Source organism: Sebastes umbrosus, chromosome 6 (assembly GCF_015220745.1).
Source record: "Sebastes umbrosus isolate fSebUmb1 chromosome 6, fSebUmb1.pri, whole genome shotgun sequence".
Classification (NCBI taxonomy): Eukaryota; Metazoa; Chordata; class Actinopteri; order Perciformes; family Sebastidae; genus Sebastes; species Sebastes umbrosus.
This window is the reverse complement of record NC_051274.1, coordinates 7,576,351-7,594,841: the sequence shown is the minus strand read 5'-3', so window position 1 is coordinate 7,594,841 and position 18,491 is coordinate 7,576,351. Positions and strand designations below refer to the sequence as shown.

Here is an 18,491-nt window from a genome sequence, read left to right as displayed (position 1 = left end):
CACATCTTCAGGTCCAGCATAGCAGTGATCAGCAGGAGCAGCTTGGAGTCCAGTCTTCTTCAGTTCCTCCACTAAAACTGCTAGTATCTCCCAATACTGCATGCAACAGTGCGTACTTTGTAAGGACAGCTGCAGTATGTACTAAAAGTAAAGAGTATGTGATTCGGAACATATCCTCTGTTTCCTCATTTACAACAAAGCCTCGGTTAAAACCTGCTCCATATTTGAAAACATTTAAGTTTTTAGTTTTAAAAGACTTCTTGGTGATGGCTCCATATTTCTCTGACTCATCCTCAATTTTATTTCAGTTTTCTTTTACTGATCAAACAATATTTTTCCTGCAACTCTGAATCCAGAAAGACATGACTGAACCAGATCAGCTGCTTCTGCAGTTAATTTGTTGATTAATATGAATACATGAATCTGTAACATGGATAAACTTTTTTTGCTTGGGGTTTTTTTGCAGATTTTTCACAGCTAATCAACAGAGATCACACTCATATTCCAGTTTTAGCAAAGTATTAGTGCATTGTGGAGGATCCCTGTCAGTTAGCACAGTTAAAAAGTCACTGCAGTTTGGTGTGAAAACCCTGAGTTTGATGTTAAAACAGGGACCATGTTGCCCAGATCTATTTATGCAGTGCTTCCTATTCAGAACAAATAAGTCTTGTGCTTTAATTTTCTCCCTGAACTTCAGGATGTTTCAGCACAGCAGGAAACTACAGCAGAATGTCTCAGCAGAGACCAAAGCACGAGGAGGGACGAGTGCTGGGAGGAACACAGAGGAGGACTCTGACACAAAACGCTGCGGAAAGTAATTATTAGGGACAATAACAGATGCAGGGTAACACTTTACAATAAGGGTACATTAATTAACATTATTCAAAGCATTAATAAGCCTTAATTAACAGTAACTAAAGTGTCTAGCAAGCATTTACTAATGGTGTTTGTGTTAACTGAGGTATTCATTGTTTACATTATTTAATGTTTGAAAAGACATTATTAACATTAGTTAATACAATAATAATCATTTATTAACTGTTAAAAAATGTGTCTTGTTAACATTTAGAAAGGGTTTACTAACTAATATTAATAAATGGTTGATAAATATGTTAACATGTATGTCATGAAGTTCACAGCTAAGCCATAATACTCTTTGTTTTTATAAAATGTTTATTTAAGGGTAATGATTGTCCACTTACTCGTCCATCCACCAACTTAAGACTTATTTTTGGTAAAGGTTGAGAGCAGTGGACACACTCCATGGTCTTCGTGTAGAGTTTGCTTGTTCCTCTATCTTCATGTAGACGTTCCTTAAAGTGGCGGTATATTAAGTATATTTTTGCCATCATATATTTAGTGTAGGCCTACTATGTGATCCTCGGGGTGGGAGCAGTGTTCATGGCAGAGTCTGTTATCAATGAGTGCTCTGAGAGCACATGGGAGAAGTTTACCTTGAGGGCTTTCTGGCAGAAATCTTCATAAGTTTAGACAACAAACCCACTTAGTTATGTGTAGGAAAACTTCATGGTTTGGCTTAGAATAATAAACCCTTTCTGCCAGAAAGTGGAAAGGCCAAAACAGACACAAAAACAGTAACTGATGTTTAAGAAGTTACTAATTAATGAGTCGTTACTAGTTTCGTGTTTCTCAGCAGCTGATTCAGAGATCAAGTCACATATATTCATGAACTAATCATTACTTAATGATTCATTAATATACGATCTCCCAGTCTGTTCTCTAGTAACTCATCATTATCTACTAGATAGTCCTCCATTAGGAATTATTAGAGAAATACTTATTAAAGATTCATCAATTATCAAGTCGTCCCTGATTCGTTCCTCACTTGTTTTATAATCATTAGCTACTCTACAACATTTCAGTTGGAGTTACTCATTAACTAATGGTTCAGGAGCATTTAGATACTCATTTGTTTTTTAATAACGTAATTAACTAATCACTGACTAATCGTTACGTACTCTATAAAATTGGATTGGGTGTTACTCATTAACTAAAGGTTCACAAGCAGTTAGTTTCCCATTCGTTCCTCAGTAAAGTGTTACCCCCTTTTGGTGTGAGAGAGATATAATTGATCAAATTAATTATGGTCATGTTGAATTTAGTGAGTGGGAAATAATTCATGTTATTACAGCTGTGTTTACCCTGCAATGAAATGTCAAAATGTTTGCTGAAAAAAGGGCATATTTGGCTGATTTCGTGGCCCATTGACAGCGATGCTGATGAATGTACACTGTCCCTTTAAAATAAAACAATATATCTTTAAAATAGTTTATATTAGGGTGAGTTGCCATAATGTGGGACACTGCTAATGTGGAACACCTAAGCTCTAATGGGTGTAGGCCGTCCTCAAACAAATAAAAGTCAATAAAACTACTGGATAATACAAGTGATCAAAATCACGAAATCTCAAATGTTTATTCATAGATTAGGGTGTAGCAATTATCAAACTGGAAGCACCCTGTGTGAAGACCACCCAAAGGTCAATGACATAGTGTTTAGACAAAAGTAATGTTAAGGCTATACATTTCTTATAAATAAAATAATGCTGCTAGTTTTTATCAGGATATGTTTATGATGTGTTTGTTCATGAAAAAAGATTATAATATGGTGTAAATATATTCTATAATTGGGGGTGGCTGCATCTGTTAAAATGGTATGAGTTGTTTTTTTGTTTTTTTTTCAATAATTATCCATAATACAGTGTGTGGTTAGCAATGATCTTAATATTAGTGATTAGATTTTATTTAGTGGTACTGGGTGTGGATTTAATGTATTGGCTTCATATCGCAATATGAAATGCAACAAAAAAGAAAAGTCCCACATTAGGCTGATTCACCCTAAAGCCTTTATTTTGAAGTACTTAACCGGAAGTTGAGCAGACGCTGCTGGGGACTTGGTGCTTCCACTGACTTCAATAACGGGACGTGTCTTCAGAGCGGTCCTCCCTCTGCAATGCCTCTTGTCCTGTGAGGACACCGTCTGAGAGAGTCAACTCACTGCAGCTCGAGTCTCATGTCATCGCTGGACTTGATGACAAAAGAGTGTTTCACATCTGGGACCCTGTCCTCGGCTTCACTCAAAACAAGGTTCATAAAGAAGAGGAGGGTCGCTCCGAGGGCGCAGCAGGATGCGGACAGCGACTGTCAGCTGTGCAGGTGAGACACACACAAAACTCTCACAGAAAAGTTTGAATTCACTGGAATAAACCCAAGCCCTCCTTTCTAGAAATCCCTGCAGCATCTGTAGACAGGAGGACTGAGAAATCCGCAGCCTCCGAGAAGTGTCGTTACGCAGAGCGCAGTGTCGTTACGCACGACTATCCGCCGTGTTTACCTTCATGAAATCACCTGAAAACGGCTCCAGGCTGCTACAGTTTAACCATACAGACCTCTACACACATCAGACTGCTCGGTTACAACACGATGCTCTACTGTTTTATGAAGGACACGTCCGGTTACCAGGGCGCATCATAGCACACTTTATCTTGGGTTTGTTTTTAGCAAAAGTATCGTCTCATGTTTTATCATGTAAGCACTGCAAACGCTGTTGTGAATGATTCATTACTATGCGACCAGGTCATCATCAAACCAATTGATGTATTTATTATTATTATTATTATTTCTATCGTTATTATAGTAGCCTAACTACCTGATGGAAAACCAGCCTCCATCCCTCCGTCTATGGTGAAGATTTGTGGTGATGTGTGTTCATGTCGTGACGCTCTGAACCATCCAGACATTTCATGAGGTAAAGATTTAACTGGGACTGGCTGAGAGAGTATTTCATCACAGTTTCCCAGAACAGCAAGTCCTCATATTTGAGAAGCTGAAACTAAAGAACAATTCACACTTTTCCTTGATAAATAATTAATATGTTTAATTCATTATCACTTTTGCTGATAACTGATTAATTGACTAATCATTATAAGAATCTTATAAGAAAAGACAGAAAAATATGATGAAGACATCATCATGACTGTTTAAATATCATTAATTAAAGTTTAAACAGAGCTCCTGAGGCGATGCTACTTTCAAATTATACTAGCTTTCCAACATGGTCGACCCTATATTTAAATTAATTAGTGACAATTTCTTTTAAAATGTATCATGATATCACAGGGAATACCTGCCATGTCTGCTTTTACAAAATGGGAGGTGACCATACTAATGGTAAATGGACTTACATTTATATAGCGCCTTGCTAATCTTCCGACCACTCAAAGCGCTTTACACTACATGTCATCATTCACCCATTCACACACACATTCATACACTGATGGCAGAGGCTGCCATGCAAGGTATCGACCTGCTCATCAGATTCTAATCTAATCATTCACACACACACAAACACCAATGGCACAGTCTTCAGGAGCAATTTGAGGTTCTGTATTTTGCCCAAGGACACTTCGACATGCGGACTGGAGGCGTTGGGGATCAAATCGCCAATTTTCCAAGTAGTGGATGACCCGCTCTACCTCCTGAGCCACAGTCCAACCATTTGACACTAAATTGTTCCCTCTTAAGCACAAAATATACTTTCTGTGTCCATGTGCCTGATTTGTAGCACGTCACGCCCGTCACGCCCGTCACACAGCGACAAATGCCGGCCATCAGTTTGTAGCTTTATATCACCAGCTTAAATTGAAAATTACTCGTGGCCTGTTGCTGTGTCGCTCGTAGTGTAAACACAGCATTAAGCTTCCTTCAGTAATTCATCAGTTTTATTCCTCTTTTTCTAGGTGTTCCATATTTTCCCTGTCTGGCAGTAGTCGCACTGTTCGTCGGATTTTGACAGCCTGCGTCCTCTCTTTCCTGGCCCTCGTGGGCTCCGTATCCATCGACCTCAGCTCCAACTTTGACCTGCTGCACACTACAGAGGCCGCTTACGACGAGCTTACTTCATGCAGGACGATAGCCATCCTGCAACTCGTCAGTAAGCTTCAAAGGATGAGACGTTTATTTACCAAAGACATGGGCAATGAGACATTGGAGGCAAGTTTTTCAGACGTTGTGTTTCCTGTGTTTGGTCATCTCTGTGATGAAATGGCAGGTCACAGCAACGGCCATGGGCTCCCTTGTAGTGTTGAGTTGGCTGGATTTTGCCAGGAGATGAGGTGGAGCCTTCAAGGATTTCTAAATGCTTCATTGGATACAAATGGCACAAGTGAGAACGGTACTTCTGCTTACTCCCTGGCCATCGGAAGACTTCTTGACATCTGGGGTACAGTAGAAGATACTTTAGTCAAAGTCAAACAGAATTCTAACTGGAGAGATGTACTGTCTGCAAGACTTCTGATCAAATTCATAGAGCTCAACCACCAGTTGATGGACTTCCCCCGCATGGCAATTCACCCTGACTTCCAGTACAAGTGGACTTATGTACTAAGCTACCTCGGCTTTGCCAGGGTTATGACAGAACGACTGAATGACTGCTGGTTAGAGAACATAGACCTCAAGTTAAACTCAAGTCAGCATGTAAAACATTCTTATATTTTTGGCACAAGTCTGTGGCAGATCTCTGGAGCAGGGACAGAGCTTCTGTCTGGGTCTCACGCTGGAATTCATTCTCTGACAAACACTCAGCAGTGCTTGTTTGATCGTGCGGTGCCGGCTCTTAGGTTGGCGTCTCGATCCGTGTCTTCGGGCCTCAGCATGAGGGTCTGCCTGCTGGCCATAGCCTGCCTTATCTACCCGGTGGTGATGTTCTCATTCAAGCAGATGACTGAGTGGATACAGAACTACGCCAAGAGCTTGAAGGAAAAGACAGAGGACCTGAAGCGCCAGAGGCAATTGGCTGAGGATCTGCTGCACCAAATGCTGCCCAAGTCAGTCGCCAAGCAGCTCCGCCAGCATAAACATGTCGAGGCAGAGAGCTATGAAAAGGTTGGTGCAATCGCTAAGAGTATATTGATTTGTGCTTCTCTCGTTGTGGTTTAGTATGGCTCAAGTTGGCATTCACTGTGGACAGGTCAAACCCTTTTTACACCTAAACGGACCAATGTACCACACAATGACTAATCTTTGCCTTGGCAAGTAAATTACCAAAACCAGTTCAAAATACATCTGTGATGACAAATTGATTATGCAGTTGAAGAATCATGTTTAATTGTGTATCTTTTCACAACCGTGTGTAGGATCTGGCTGTATCGAGGGGATGAGGTTACAGATTACAACTTCTCCCGTGTGCCAAATGGCCCTATCTAGAGCCACTTGATACAAGAGTAGAGTGCTTAGAGTGTGTGTGTACATGGGAAGTGAGTGGGGAAGCAATAGAGAGAGAGAGCGGCGGCAGCAACAGGAGCGAGTAAAGTTCAACTCCGGCCCAAGCAGGAAAAGTTAACAGAGTTTGGTTTGTCCATTCTGGGCTACTATAGAAACATGGCAGTGCAACATGGCGGACTCCATGGAGAGAGGACCCGCTCCCTATGTAGATATAAACGGCTCATTCTAAGGTAACGAAAACACAAGGATTCTTTTTATCAGGTGATTATACACTAAAGAAAACATACTTAGAAATATTATATTCCATTTCTGCCAATAGATCCCCCTAATTGGGGCACACTTGTCCTTTATTTTCTAGTTTCTTAACAGTTGTTCAAAAGACAGCAAAACGGGTTGGCTGATTAGTCGACTTCCTGCTGCCCGGCTAAGTTGATCCTCAGGGGGCTGACTTCCAGACTGAAATCTTGTGGGGATGGCTGAGCTTTAGAGGTGTAGTCTGGTTCTTTCTACAGCAGCGTGAAAAATGAAGAAGAGCTTTTGGGCAGGACGTATCAGCAAAAATAATATTGAAAGAGCTAAGTATCCCCACGTTGATTAGGAACAGATGTTCAGTTCAGGTATCGGCAGCCTGAGGTGGGTAAAGCTTGGATTGAAGATGGAACTCAATACAGCTTGGAAAAGCAAGCTTGTGAAAGAAAGACAAATAAATCTAAATCTAAAATGTAGGTTTTTATTATCGCTGAGGTGCCTTTCAGCCAGGCACTTAATCATAAGCTGGCCAAGACACTGAACCCCGATGGTCAGGCCAATCAAGCAATGCACTACATGGCCAGTCAAATACATGCATGTTGTTTATCATTGTGGCAGAGGATAAAATGATTGCCACGTGATAACTTACGAGTAATAAAATACGTCTACATATTATTATACACCACTGTGCAGTGATTTGGCGTCTAAGCAGCTTCAGACTCATGGATATGTTACTCAAGCTGGATTTCCTGGATCATATTTCATTCGTCTCACTGGCACATGAAACAAATGCAGCCTCTAAATGCAGTTTCTAAACATAGTGCTGTTTTCACCATGTAACTGTGTGACTGCGAAGTAGGGCTTAATAAACCATACTAAAAAAACAACCTGTTCCCTATTCTTAATAAGCATTCCCTCCGTTCCAAAGGTGTAGATTTGAGTCACGATTGGACTCAAGAGTCATGAGCTGATGACTTTTCCGAATCAAAAAAAGACTTGCAACTTCACATTGATCTTTATACCAATGACTCAAGACTTCACTTGGACTTTAGCCTTTTGACTCGGGATGACTTGATATTCTCCCTCTTTCTGCAATCTTTCTTAACATGAATAACAATCAGAATCAGATCAGAAGTACGTTATTAATCCCCAGGGGGGAAATTGGGGAAAGGAGATGGAAACCACAGGGTATAAAAGGGTTAATGGAACTGTTGTTGTGTTAAAGATATTGTTTAAAAAGACTGAAACAGCTGCTGATAATATGTTTGTTTTACTTTTAATGTCCACGAGGGAAACCCATCCTGCAACAAGGCACAGTAAAAAAAAAACTGCAACACATACAGTATGTGAACCTTAAAGACAAATGGTAGAAACAGACAACACAGTTGAGGACAGATAAGACAATAACCTTTCCCCTCCACGCTATACTCCCCATTCACTTCTAACATCTAACCAAACAAATTCAGAGCCTATAATGTTGCGAGGGTTGTGGGGTGCTGCTGCGAGAAACAGCTACCTCTGCAAGATCTGCAAACATGATCAATGAATGTGTGTGTCTGCTGCCTTTGTTGCTATTGTTGCCATAATTACCTATAATTGCCCTGTTCCATATTCATCAGGAGATAAAACAAGTTATTTCGGTGAAAATTGCGTCTGGCTTATTGAAGAGGTTGGAAGCAGCTGTACCAATAGCACTTTGCGCGGGGCGGGGGGGCTATTACTGAATATGGACCATGGGCTCATCTCATTTTTAATGATTTGGAGCTCTGGAGTATTCTGGAAAGAAAATCTAAGACCCACTGATTCTTCTTCTTTTGGAAACTAAACAGAAAAATAAAACATTGCTTGCTGATCCCTGACGGATGCTGTTCAGTAAAGACCTCCCTGATGCTGCTTATCTGGGGCAGCAAATGTAACACCTGTTACGGGCTGACCAGAGGGGAAATCAGAGGTGTTTCTCGACTTTGAGCTTTACTAAATAGACACAGGCGCATATCTATCACATCACTAAAAAACGTAATTATCAAAGATGCCAATTATTGTGGAGGGATTTGTGTGGTACAGAGGCTGGGAATCCATTTAGTGATAACTCTGATTTATTCAGTTTGATTCGTTTAGAAAATGAAAATTAAAGATGAAAATATCAATTCTGTTTACCTTATACGTCCTGCCCATTTTTTCTCTTGTTCTATTGACTCTTTTGTCTCTTATCCTGGATGAAGTTGAAGAAATCCATTTTAGCTTGAGTACCCCTAAAAATAGTCTAAAATCGCCCCCTGGTTGAGAGGCAATGGAAATGCTCCCAATCCCATATTTAGCACCATTAACTACATGAAGCTGATGTTACTTCTACACTTTTACTGCTGATACTTTAATGAAGCTGATAAGACCTCTGCATTTTTACTTAGGATTTTGAACTCAGGACTCTTACTTGTAATGGAGTATTTTTATTTTATTTTTTAAGCTTTGATATTTATTTTGCATTTGCAGCTCTGGTCTGAACATCATGAGCATCCATACAGAACACTTAACAAATTCAGAGAACAATACAACACTTAACAAAAACAGTTGTAAGGGGCAGTTAAACATGTATATATTCTCCAACAACACATGCATCACGTTTCATGTTTCATGTAAATGATCCATTTTGCCCAGTTCTTGTCGAAGATATTGCTTTTAATTTTTAGTTGGTACGTCAGTTTTTCCATTGAAAAGATATCACGGACAATCTCAAAACAGTGATCTTTCCCTGGAGTTTGCGCTTTATACCAGTTTCTTGTTATAGCTTTTTTGCTGGCTATAAGCAGAATTTTTGCCAGATATCTATCTGCTCTATGTACAACCTCCTCAATGTTCCCTAGTGTACATCACAGCACAATTGTTTTGAATAGCTTCCTCTTCTATATTTAGCTCTGATTCCCATTTGTTTTTTATGTATAGTGTTGAGCTTCCTCTGTTCTCCCCTAAGGCTTTGTAGAAGGCTGAGATGACCCAAGATCTGCCCTGGTGATATGAATCCACTATAATTTTAATGATACCAGTAATGGAGTATTTTTACATTGTTGCATCAGCACTTTTACTTAAAGGGGAGCTATGCCCATTTTCAAAATTCATACATGTCTAATTCAGTCCCAAAATATCAGTAAACATAAACAACTCTCTCCCAAATCCAAAACCCAGAGTGCTAAAAACTCAAACTTGTGATGTCATAGGGTATAAAGTCTCCATATACAATGAATTGGATGAAATTGTTATAGGTGACCCTGAGAGCATCCAGGGGAATGTCCTGAGTACATTTTCTGTTTCACAACTGAGAACACTACGATAGAATAAAGCTCATTTGGGTATAAACATTTTTTTTTTAATTCTGCGGGTCCATAAAATCAGTTTTCCATTCATCGTCCAGACTTTATACCTGATGACATCACAAGTTTGAGACTCACTTCTCTTGTTTCTGGCTTTGAGAGACAGGAGCTCATGTTCACAAATATTGATTGAACTTTCCTAGGCCATGGAGATAACATCTGAATTCTTAATTTAGGTGGTGTTCCCCTTTAAGTAAAGGCATTATTTACTCCACTAGAGAGAGGTGTTGATTCAGCTGTATTATTTTACATTTTGGAGGATATAGTTTGTTTTGCGGTTGAACTGTATTTCGTTATACAAAGAGGAGTTTGTGAGCCCACCCTCATTGATATAAATGGCGTGGACAAAATAACAGAAACACCTTTACATTATTACCTTCATGAAGGTGGGATTTAGGATTGTTGTGTTAGACTGCATTCGTTTTCACTGGGTGGACTGTGTAATAATAAACTGTATGTTTGTCCAGTACAACCAATACCTTTGCACACTGATGAAGTCACCTCTCTCCATTTTGTTCCAGGTGACCATTTTTTTCTCAGACATCGTGGGCTTCACCTCTATCTCTGCGTCCTGTGCTCCTCTTCAAGTGGTGGAGATGCTCAACAACCTCTACATGTGCTTTGACACACGCATTGACTCCTACAACGTCTACAAGGTAACGGTAAAATGTTGACGAACTCACGCTTGGAAAATTCACACACTGCCTTTGCCTCCAAAGTGTATATAGTAGTTGGGTAGCACACATAGGCTTTATTCCAGTGTAAACCAAACAGGAATAAGGTGCAGCTCAGTAGTTTGCCCCACCTGGACCGGATTCAATAACGTTACTCGCTATGGCGTTAACCCCGTCACTCCACTCAGCCACCCGGAAACAACACGGAAAACATCTGTTGGTCTTGAGGAGCTGCAGCATTTATTTCTGCAACTTCCACTGAACAACATTCACTGACATTCTCAGATTTAAACTAACTCTGTATTCTGACTCACACACACACACTCTAGTCTACGCTCTGGCTCTGCTATTCTCCAAATGACCTGCGCTACTCTTACAACAACTGGCTCTGGATGGGGACATTCACATTTTCGCGGAGAAGTTCAAGTCGCCAAATCCTACACACTGCACCTTTAAATATTCACCCTAACAAGAATAACATTTTGTAGGAAGCAATTAAATCTTTATTTCGATTTTTTTCTTCAAAACAAATCTTAACAAAAATAAAGCAATTGCATTTTTCCAAGGAATTATTACCTCTGAGGTGAATTTGATTCACTTTTTATTCAGCAGCAAATGCTTACATTGTGATACATCACAGTGTAACACAATTAAACACAGTGTAACAATAGAACAGAAACACCATGCTAAAAAGTGAGCAATTCTAAGCTACATGCAAACAGTTTTCAGCCTTACAAAGAAATCTGAATATAATGTGCTCTTAGGAAAGTCCATGGAGGAATCAGCTGGAGACTAATGTGCTACAGAATAATGACATTTTGTTCCAGTCAGACAACAATGTGTACCTGGACAAACGTACCACCTGCTGTGCTGTGTTTGTTCTTTGCTTCAAAAATTGAAATTGATAAAAACATGAAAGCTGATATAATAACATCACATTTTAATCCTTTAATATTGGTCATGACACTATCAAAGTAAAATCCCGATTTGCTCCATGTATCTTCCCACGATGATTCAATTGTCAGTGGTTGGTTACAGTCTTCAGTTTTGTTTCGAGCAACATTTTTACCAAACTATCAAACCAGGTGGAGACGATAGGGGATGCATACATGGTGGTGAGCGGTCTGCCTGAGAGGAACGGAGATAGACATGCTGATGAGATCGCCAAGATGGCGCTGGATCTGGTAGCAGCCGTCAGACAGGTCTCCATCCCTCACATGCCCAACCAGAGGCTGCAGCTCCGAGCCGGTATCCATACAGGTGAGTGAGGCTTCCTATAAGATGCACCTACCTGATAGACCTATCTTAATGGCTTGCTTTTCACTAGTGCTATAAGCGCTACCCGAAGCGTACTGCTGTGCCAACGTACAGCCTCACAAAGCATGCTGGTGTGGCTGTAGGCTCTTCTTCTCTCGTTCTATTTCTATGAGCACAGCTCTTTTTCTCCGTGTTCTATAGGTCCATGTGTGGCAGGGATAGTGGGCTACAAGATGCCAAGATACTGTCTGTTTGGAGATACTGTCAACACAGCCTCTAGAATGGAGTCAACCAGCCTGCGTATGTGTACCTACACACAATACACCAACACACTCATCTGCTGTATGTGCATGAATTGCTACACACCTCACACAAACATATTTATCGCGGAAACTAAGTGGAAAATATTTATGCCTGTATTTGTAGGATTCGAAAATTTCAGACTTTAGTGATGACATTGATGAAGGCCACAAGTTGAAACACATTACTATACACCGTATACTACGAGTACTGCTGGAGTTTTACCTCTTCAGACTTAAGTGCCTCCCAGTAGTAGTATCCTCCAAAATTCGATTTTGGGGCAAACAGTGCAATTCTACAATTTAAAAAAACAAAAGTGTTTTAAAGGGACAGTGTGTAGGATTTGGTGGCATCTAGTGGTGTGGTTGCAGATTGCAACCAACTGAATATGTGGTAACGTGAACAGGACAGTGCAAAACCTTGGTAACGCTGTCCGCCTCGCTCAGAGGCTATCCTTACCATAAGAACACTACTTTAGGAGCAACGGAAGTCAGACAGCGGCTGGTGGTGCCACAGTTTTGCACCATGGGGCTCATGTTACCGCAGTTTCACAAGCGGAGAACTTCTGTGGCCTTCAGCCAACGTAAAAACACGAAAGAGCGTTTGTCCGTTCTGGGCTACTACAACATGGCGGACTCCGTTAAGAGGACCTGCTCCCTATGTAGATGATATAAAGGGCTCATTCTAAGCTAACAAAAACACAATGATTCGTAGTTTCAGGTGATTATACACTAATGAAAACATTGTTATGAATATTATATCCTATTTCTGCTAATGCATCCCCTGAAATGTTACACACTGGCCCTTTAACGATATTGGATCTTTGTTGCATATAATTCCTTGAAAAATGTTAAATTGAACTTCAATTTGGAAAACAGGGATAGTGCTAAGGTACATGTTTTGCTTGACTTTGGCTAAAACTCAGTTCTGTTTTACAGTAGTATGTATTATTATTTGTGTTTCAGCTCAGAAAATCCACGCCAGTTCAGAAACCTACTTGGCTCTGATCAAAGACAACGCCTACGAGCTGCAGCTTCGTGGAGAGATTGAGGTTAAGGTAAAAGATCCCAGCCAAGCAAAGTGAAATACATGTTCTGTGTAGTAGCGAGGCAGTCACACCTTCATCACCACATTGAGGAAGCCATTTATATGTAAGAAATGTCATTTTAAATATTTACATAAACCTTGCTCAACAGTTGGATGAAAATAAGATAAAATAGGCTATTCAATAAAAAGACTAATACATCACCTCGTAGTGTGAATATAAAACCACAAAGTTCAGTCACAGTTTTCATGTTATTTCATATCCTGGGGCAGTCAATATATAGGGTCAGTTCACACAAATCAACATAAATATACCTTTTCACACAATCCAAGTACTGTCTCTACTTGAGTTTTATTTTGCCAGGTGGTGAGATTTAGTATTGGGCAGCGGCAGAGATGGATATCTCTGAAACCTCGGCATATAAAACCAAAAACTATCTGGCTGGCTCACCCGCAGTGCTTTTGGTGTTTTTTGTAATTTGGGGGAACATGCCCTTTAAGTTCTCATGAACAGTTATCTCTCTCACGGGTTGGTAGTCACACTCGAGATTCACTGTACCTCTCTTGTGTCTTTCCTGCTCCTGCCAGGGTAAAGGCAAAATGAACACATACTGGTTGGTTGGCCACAAGAACTACAGTGTGCAGAATGACAGTCTGGTTTGCCACTGGAATCCCAACAGGAAGAAGAAGACGGTGGCCGGCAGTGACGTGTCTGTGGGCAATGTGAGTTGAACTGGTTCAGTATTCCATATATGACTATCATTAGAGGAACGTCAGAACGTTTGTCCTATAGCTGTTTCCTCCATATTTTAGAATTCTGGCTTTTCTTTGCTTTCTGTGTGTCAAATTGTCGACTGTCTGCCCGTTTTGTTTATTCCCTACTTGTACAAAAGCTTTTTGGTTTCTTTTATTCTTCCTCATATTGCATATTTAACTTTTTTTCTACTGCATGTTCATTTTCTGTGAATACTTTGGTCCACCTTCCCCTCTCTATTTTATTTGAGATATCTATATAATTACATTAATTGACATGTCCATGTAACTCTGTAACTGTAAGATTCATCTATATTTTTTTGTGTTCTGGACATGTTTGGTATGTTCAGTGTCATATGGGTGTTGCTGTAATTTTGACTTGTAAATAGTGTTCACATTAAGTTGTCTGCGAATCACTGGGAAATCTTTTCTGAAAGCTCTGATCTGACTTAAAAAAAAGTGCCTGAAGGCAAACAAATATGGCCGCCTCACTTCAGCTCAAGTCTATCATTCAAGGTAATCAAGGTAGCTAAGCAGTGTTAACTTAGCTGAAGTTACTTGTTTCACCATGTTAGGCTAATGTCAGGCAGCTGGAACTGCTCAGGTTCTTCCCGGATATACTAGACATCGTTGTCAAAAGTAGCGTTATAAAAAGTAAAGGTAAAAGTAGAATAATGTACACTTCCTAGGACAGCTTGCATTAAAACGTGTGCGTATTGTAGGGAGACGTCACCGCAGTAATGTCTACTTCCGATATTTCCCCGGATTAGTCTAAAATCAAAACTTTGATTAAAAATTTATTTGACAATTGAATGTTATTGTATTAACTGGTTAAATCTCTGTTTTTCTTTACATATTTATTTATTTTATATATATATCTATAGATATATATATAGTGAGCAATGTCCAAATTTAAGGAGATGGAAATGGATACATTTCTAGCTATAGCTTAGCTGTCGAGCTAAGCTTTTTAGACAACCTGCAACCATTATGACGCTCAATGTCATTGTCATGGATAAAATAATCCTTTGTCATTGACCAGAGATTCTACTTTGCTGTTCAATTTAGCCTCTAAGCTGACTGTCATTATGAATTCACTGTGGTTGGATGGTTCCACTAAGTGAAATTTGGCAGGATTTTGGTCTGCCTCTAAATAGGTTTACCATCAGCAAAATGGAACGTTTACCTTCAATCTTTGTGTTTTTGATAGAGTTATTATATGAAATTGTAGGAAAAATAATGAAATGTTATCTATATCTTATGTATATGTCATGAATTTACCTTACATACGTACCTCTGTGCCAGTCATCAGTGACAGTGCAGAGCCTCAGTGAGAACGCCACCACCCCAGTCTCCCTTCCCTCCTCAGTGTTGAACCGAACCCCTACACAGCCTCGGACAGACAAGCCTGGCCTGAGCGTGGCAGCTCAGGTGGAGACTTATGGCGGCAGCTACGGTACCCTGGGCTCCATGATTGGGGGGCTGCAGGGAGGAGATGAGAGCCCTCTACCCAGCCAGCGTAGGAGCAGCAGGGGGCGCAAACCTGACCTGCTGCCTGACCTCCAACTACCACATGTAATCAGCTCAGGACTTCAGTTACCATTGGAACATCAATCAACCAAGGGGAATGACAGAGATTAGTTTGTAGTAGATAGTTGAATAATAATGTGATTACTTAAGGAATATTCCAGTTCACATGCTTATTTGCTTTCTGAATTGTGAAACATTTGAGTTGGAAAAACTATTATATATATAATTTGTTTTGAGTCAAAGCTGATATAATAGCTTACCTTTTTGGAGTTGTAGTGATTTTTTTTTCTGTGGTATGTATGTATTTATGTTTGTATATTTTATGCATATAATGTATGTTTACTTGTATGTATTCTGTTTACTTTTTGTCACTGTAAAGCACTGTGTCTTAAATGTGAAGTATAAATAAAGTTAATTCCTTCCTTTTGTTCCTTATTTGATAAAATTGTGACTTTTGTAGGATGTTGCATTTATTTTTACTTTATTGCTTCAGCCAAGACTTTTACTTATTTTTTTAGCAACAATGTATGAAATAATGAAATAAAATTGTGAAAATAATGTGAAAGGTGTCTATAGTGTTGAACCTCCTGAGAATGATCAGCTGAATCTGCAACTCCTCTCGGCTTTATGGAGCTATACAGTGAGCTGTAAATCACTAGTATCAGGTGGGCTGCTGTAACGCAGTTATGTTGCATGTGGATAAGAGTGAAATCTACAAGTCTTGAATCTGGAAGTCCAGTTTCGTAGTAACAAATGACCAATGCTACTAACTATAAACTATAGAAATGTTTTCAAAAAGCACATTTGTTTTAACTGTGCAGTTAAATTGCATCCGTCACAGGAAATGTTGTTAAACTTTGTTTTACTTTGTTGGTCGAGGGAAGATGGATGAATCTGTCTCTAATTCATCCTTTAACAAATTAAAAATAATGCATTAATGCTGCAAAAATAAATGAACAATGTTTCCATAGAGAAGTAAAGGCCTTTGATAACTGCACACAAAGAAAGTGTGAATTGACTTCTTTAAGTGTCCCTCCTTCACTGCATTTACTGCACTGAACTGTACGATGTTCCTATGGAGTTTATTATCTCTAAATTTGACTATGTCACGTCACGCAACTCTTCTCCCTTACGCCATGCTTTTTTCACCAAATGTTTTCACCTATCTTGCCTTCACCCTGATGATTTATGGAAGATTTGAAATGCCTAAATTAAAACAAAGAAAACATAGGAACAAAATACAATGCTCTTTGTTATATATATACATATAAACTGAGTTATAATTAAATGACAAGGATTTTGCTTATTTAGCTTATTATCTTTAAAAACAAATGTATGAATTGTTTTTCATTGCGACGTGAATTTTCCATGCCACATTAAAATCAAATCTCAACCCAGAAAACAAATTGAGGTGTATTGAATTTCAGTGTTGTCCAGCAGAGAGCAGCAAAGACCCGCCATATACAAAATACTTTCATTAGTATAGACTGTATTGTATATTTGTTTGCGTAGATATGAATGACTTTGAAATATTGTGAATACCAACCAATTTTTAGATTGCCTTTGGTGCCTTTTTCTCTATCTTTTACAGTATATAGGCGACTGATTTTATAAAAAAAATTGTCCCTAAAGGGCCCTAATTGTGTGATGTGAACGGATTTTCCAGAATATTTGAACATGTATTATGTAGTAGTACAGTGCCTGTTCAGAACAGGCTGAATGCTCGGCCTGTGGTATTGCTGGTGGCAGCTTTCTCGAGAACCGCTCATACAAACAACTTCACACTCGACACTGTGCTTCCTTTGGTCCTCAGCAATACACCTGCCATGACAATAGCTGAATCAGAAACATAAAATGATGACATTTTATATCCAAAGGTCAACTTCACTGTGACATCATAATGTTCTGCAAAAACACTTTCAATGCCATAACTCAGGAGCAGAAGGGGAGGTTGTTTTGCTAATTGACATACAGCAGAACAAGAACAACAAAGCTTAACAAAATTTAATTTATATTCCTATATCACCAATCCAAAATTTATCTCAAGGGGCTTCTCAATCTGTGCAGTAAATGACATCCTCTATCCTTAGACCTTCGACTTGGATGAGGAACATCTCCCTGGCTTTGACTTTGTCCTTCATCCTTCTCTCTGCAATGAGCTGTCATTCTGCCACAGCTTATTGTAGAGAGGGTGAGAAGGGATATCCAAGATGGCTTTGATTTTGTCCCTTTTCCTCCTCTCTCCCACTGCATCCACACTGTGCAGTTCCAACCTGATCCCCTAACTGGCCTTCCTTAACAGCTTGTTGAGACTGCTCACCACCATGAAGAACAGAGCACTGGCCACCACAGACTGATAGACGATCTGCAGGAGATCTGAGTCTCCTCAGGAAGAACAGTCTGCTCTCCCTTCCTGAAGACGGCTTCAGTGTTGACAGTCCAGTCCAGTTTTTTTTTTTATTGATTTAGACCCCAAGGTACTTATGAGCCCACCCTCTTCCCTTCCTCACTCTCTGGCTGACAACCAGGACAGGGGGCCTCCTCTTCTTCTGGTAGTCCATCCCATCATAAACTCACAAATTCTAATTTTGTAAAGGATCACAAGCCCAAATTATTAGGAACCACTGGTCCGATCTTTAACAATGCATTTTGTTTTATAGGTTTATCATGTGTGGGGTTTTTTTTAAGGTGAAATCTTCAACTGAAAAGTACCAGTAACTATAACTGTCAAATACACAAAATGGCATAAAAAGTAGGCAACAATATTTACAAAATATTTCAGTAAATACATGTAACTCAGTATTTTTTTTACAAAGCTCTTGCTTCGTTTTCACTCTTCTGGGGGAATTTGAAGCGTGATTAAAATATAATTATGAAGAAAAATAAATAAATGATTGATTTAAAACTTTCAATCATATAGAAATTAATTGGAATGCAAAAATCATAAAACAAACATAAAACAACACTTTTCTTAGATGTGCAAAGAGTGTTCAATGTTTATTACTTTTATTCTTTATTCCAAGTTTTGATAGATTGTAAAGTGATGGTCAAAAAAAACTGAACAAGGAGTGTTTGTT

At 39.4% G+C, this 18,491-nt stretch overlaps 1 protein-coding gene across 2 annotated transcripts; it reads left to right on the top strand.

Annotated features, from left to right (window-relative positions):
• The first annotated feature begins 2,766 nt into the window (after positions 1-2,766).
• LOC119489895 lies at positions 2,767-16,629 on the top strand. Of its 2 annotated transcripts, none has more exons than XM_037772872.1 (8): positions 2,767-3,176; positions 4,760-5,903; positions 10,378-10,512; positions 11,616-11,790; positions 11,989-12,087; positions 13,053-13,144; positions 13,720-13,854; positions 15,190-16,629. In XM_037772872.1, the coding sequence occupies exons 1-8, from the start codon at positions 3,034-3,036 to the stop codon at positions 15,523-15,525; spliced, it is 2,259 nt and encodes a 752-aa protein (XP_037628800.1). In that variant the 5' UTR covers positions 2,767-3,033; the 3' UTR covers positions 15,526-16,629. The 2 variants fall into 2 exon arrangements, with proteins under 2 accessions (XP_037628800.1, XP_037628801.1); XM_037772873.1 differs by having other exon boundaries at positions 15,254-15,367.
• The last annotated feature ends 1,862 nt before the right edge of the window (positions 16,630-18,491 follow it).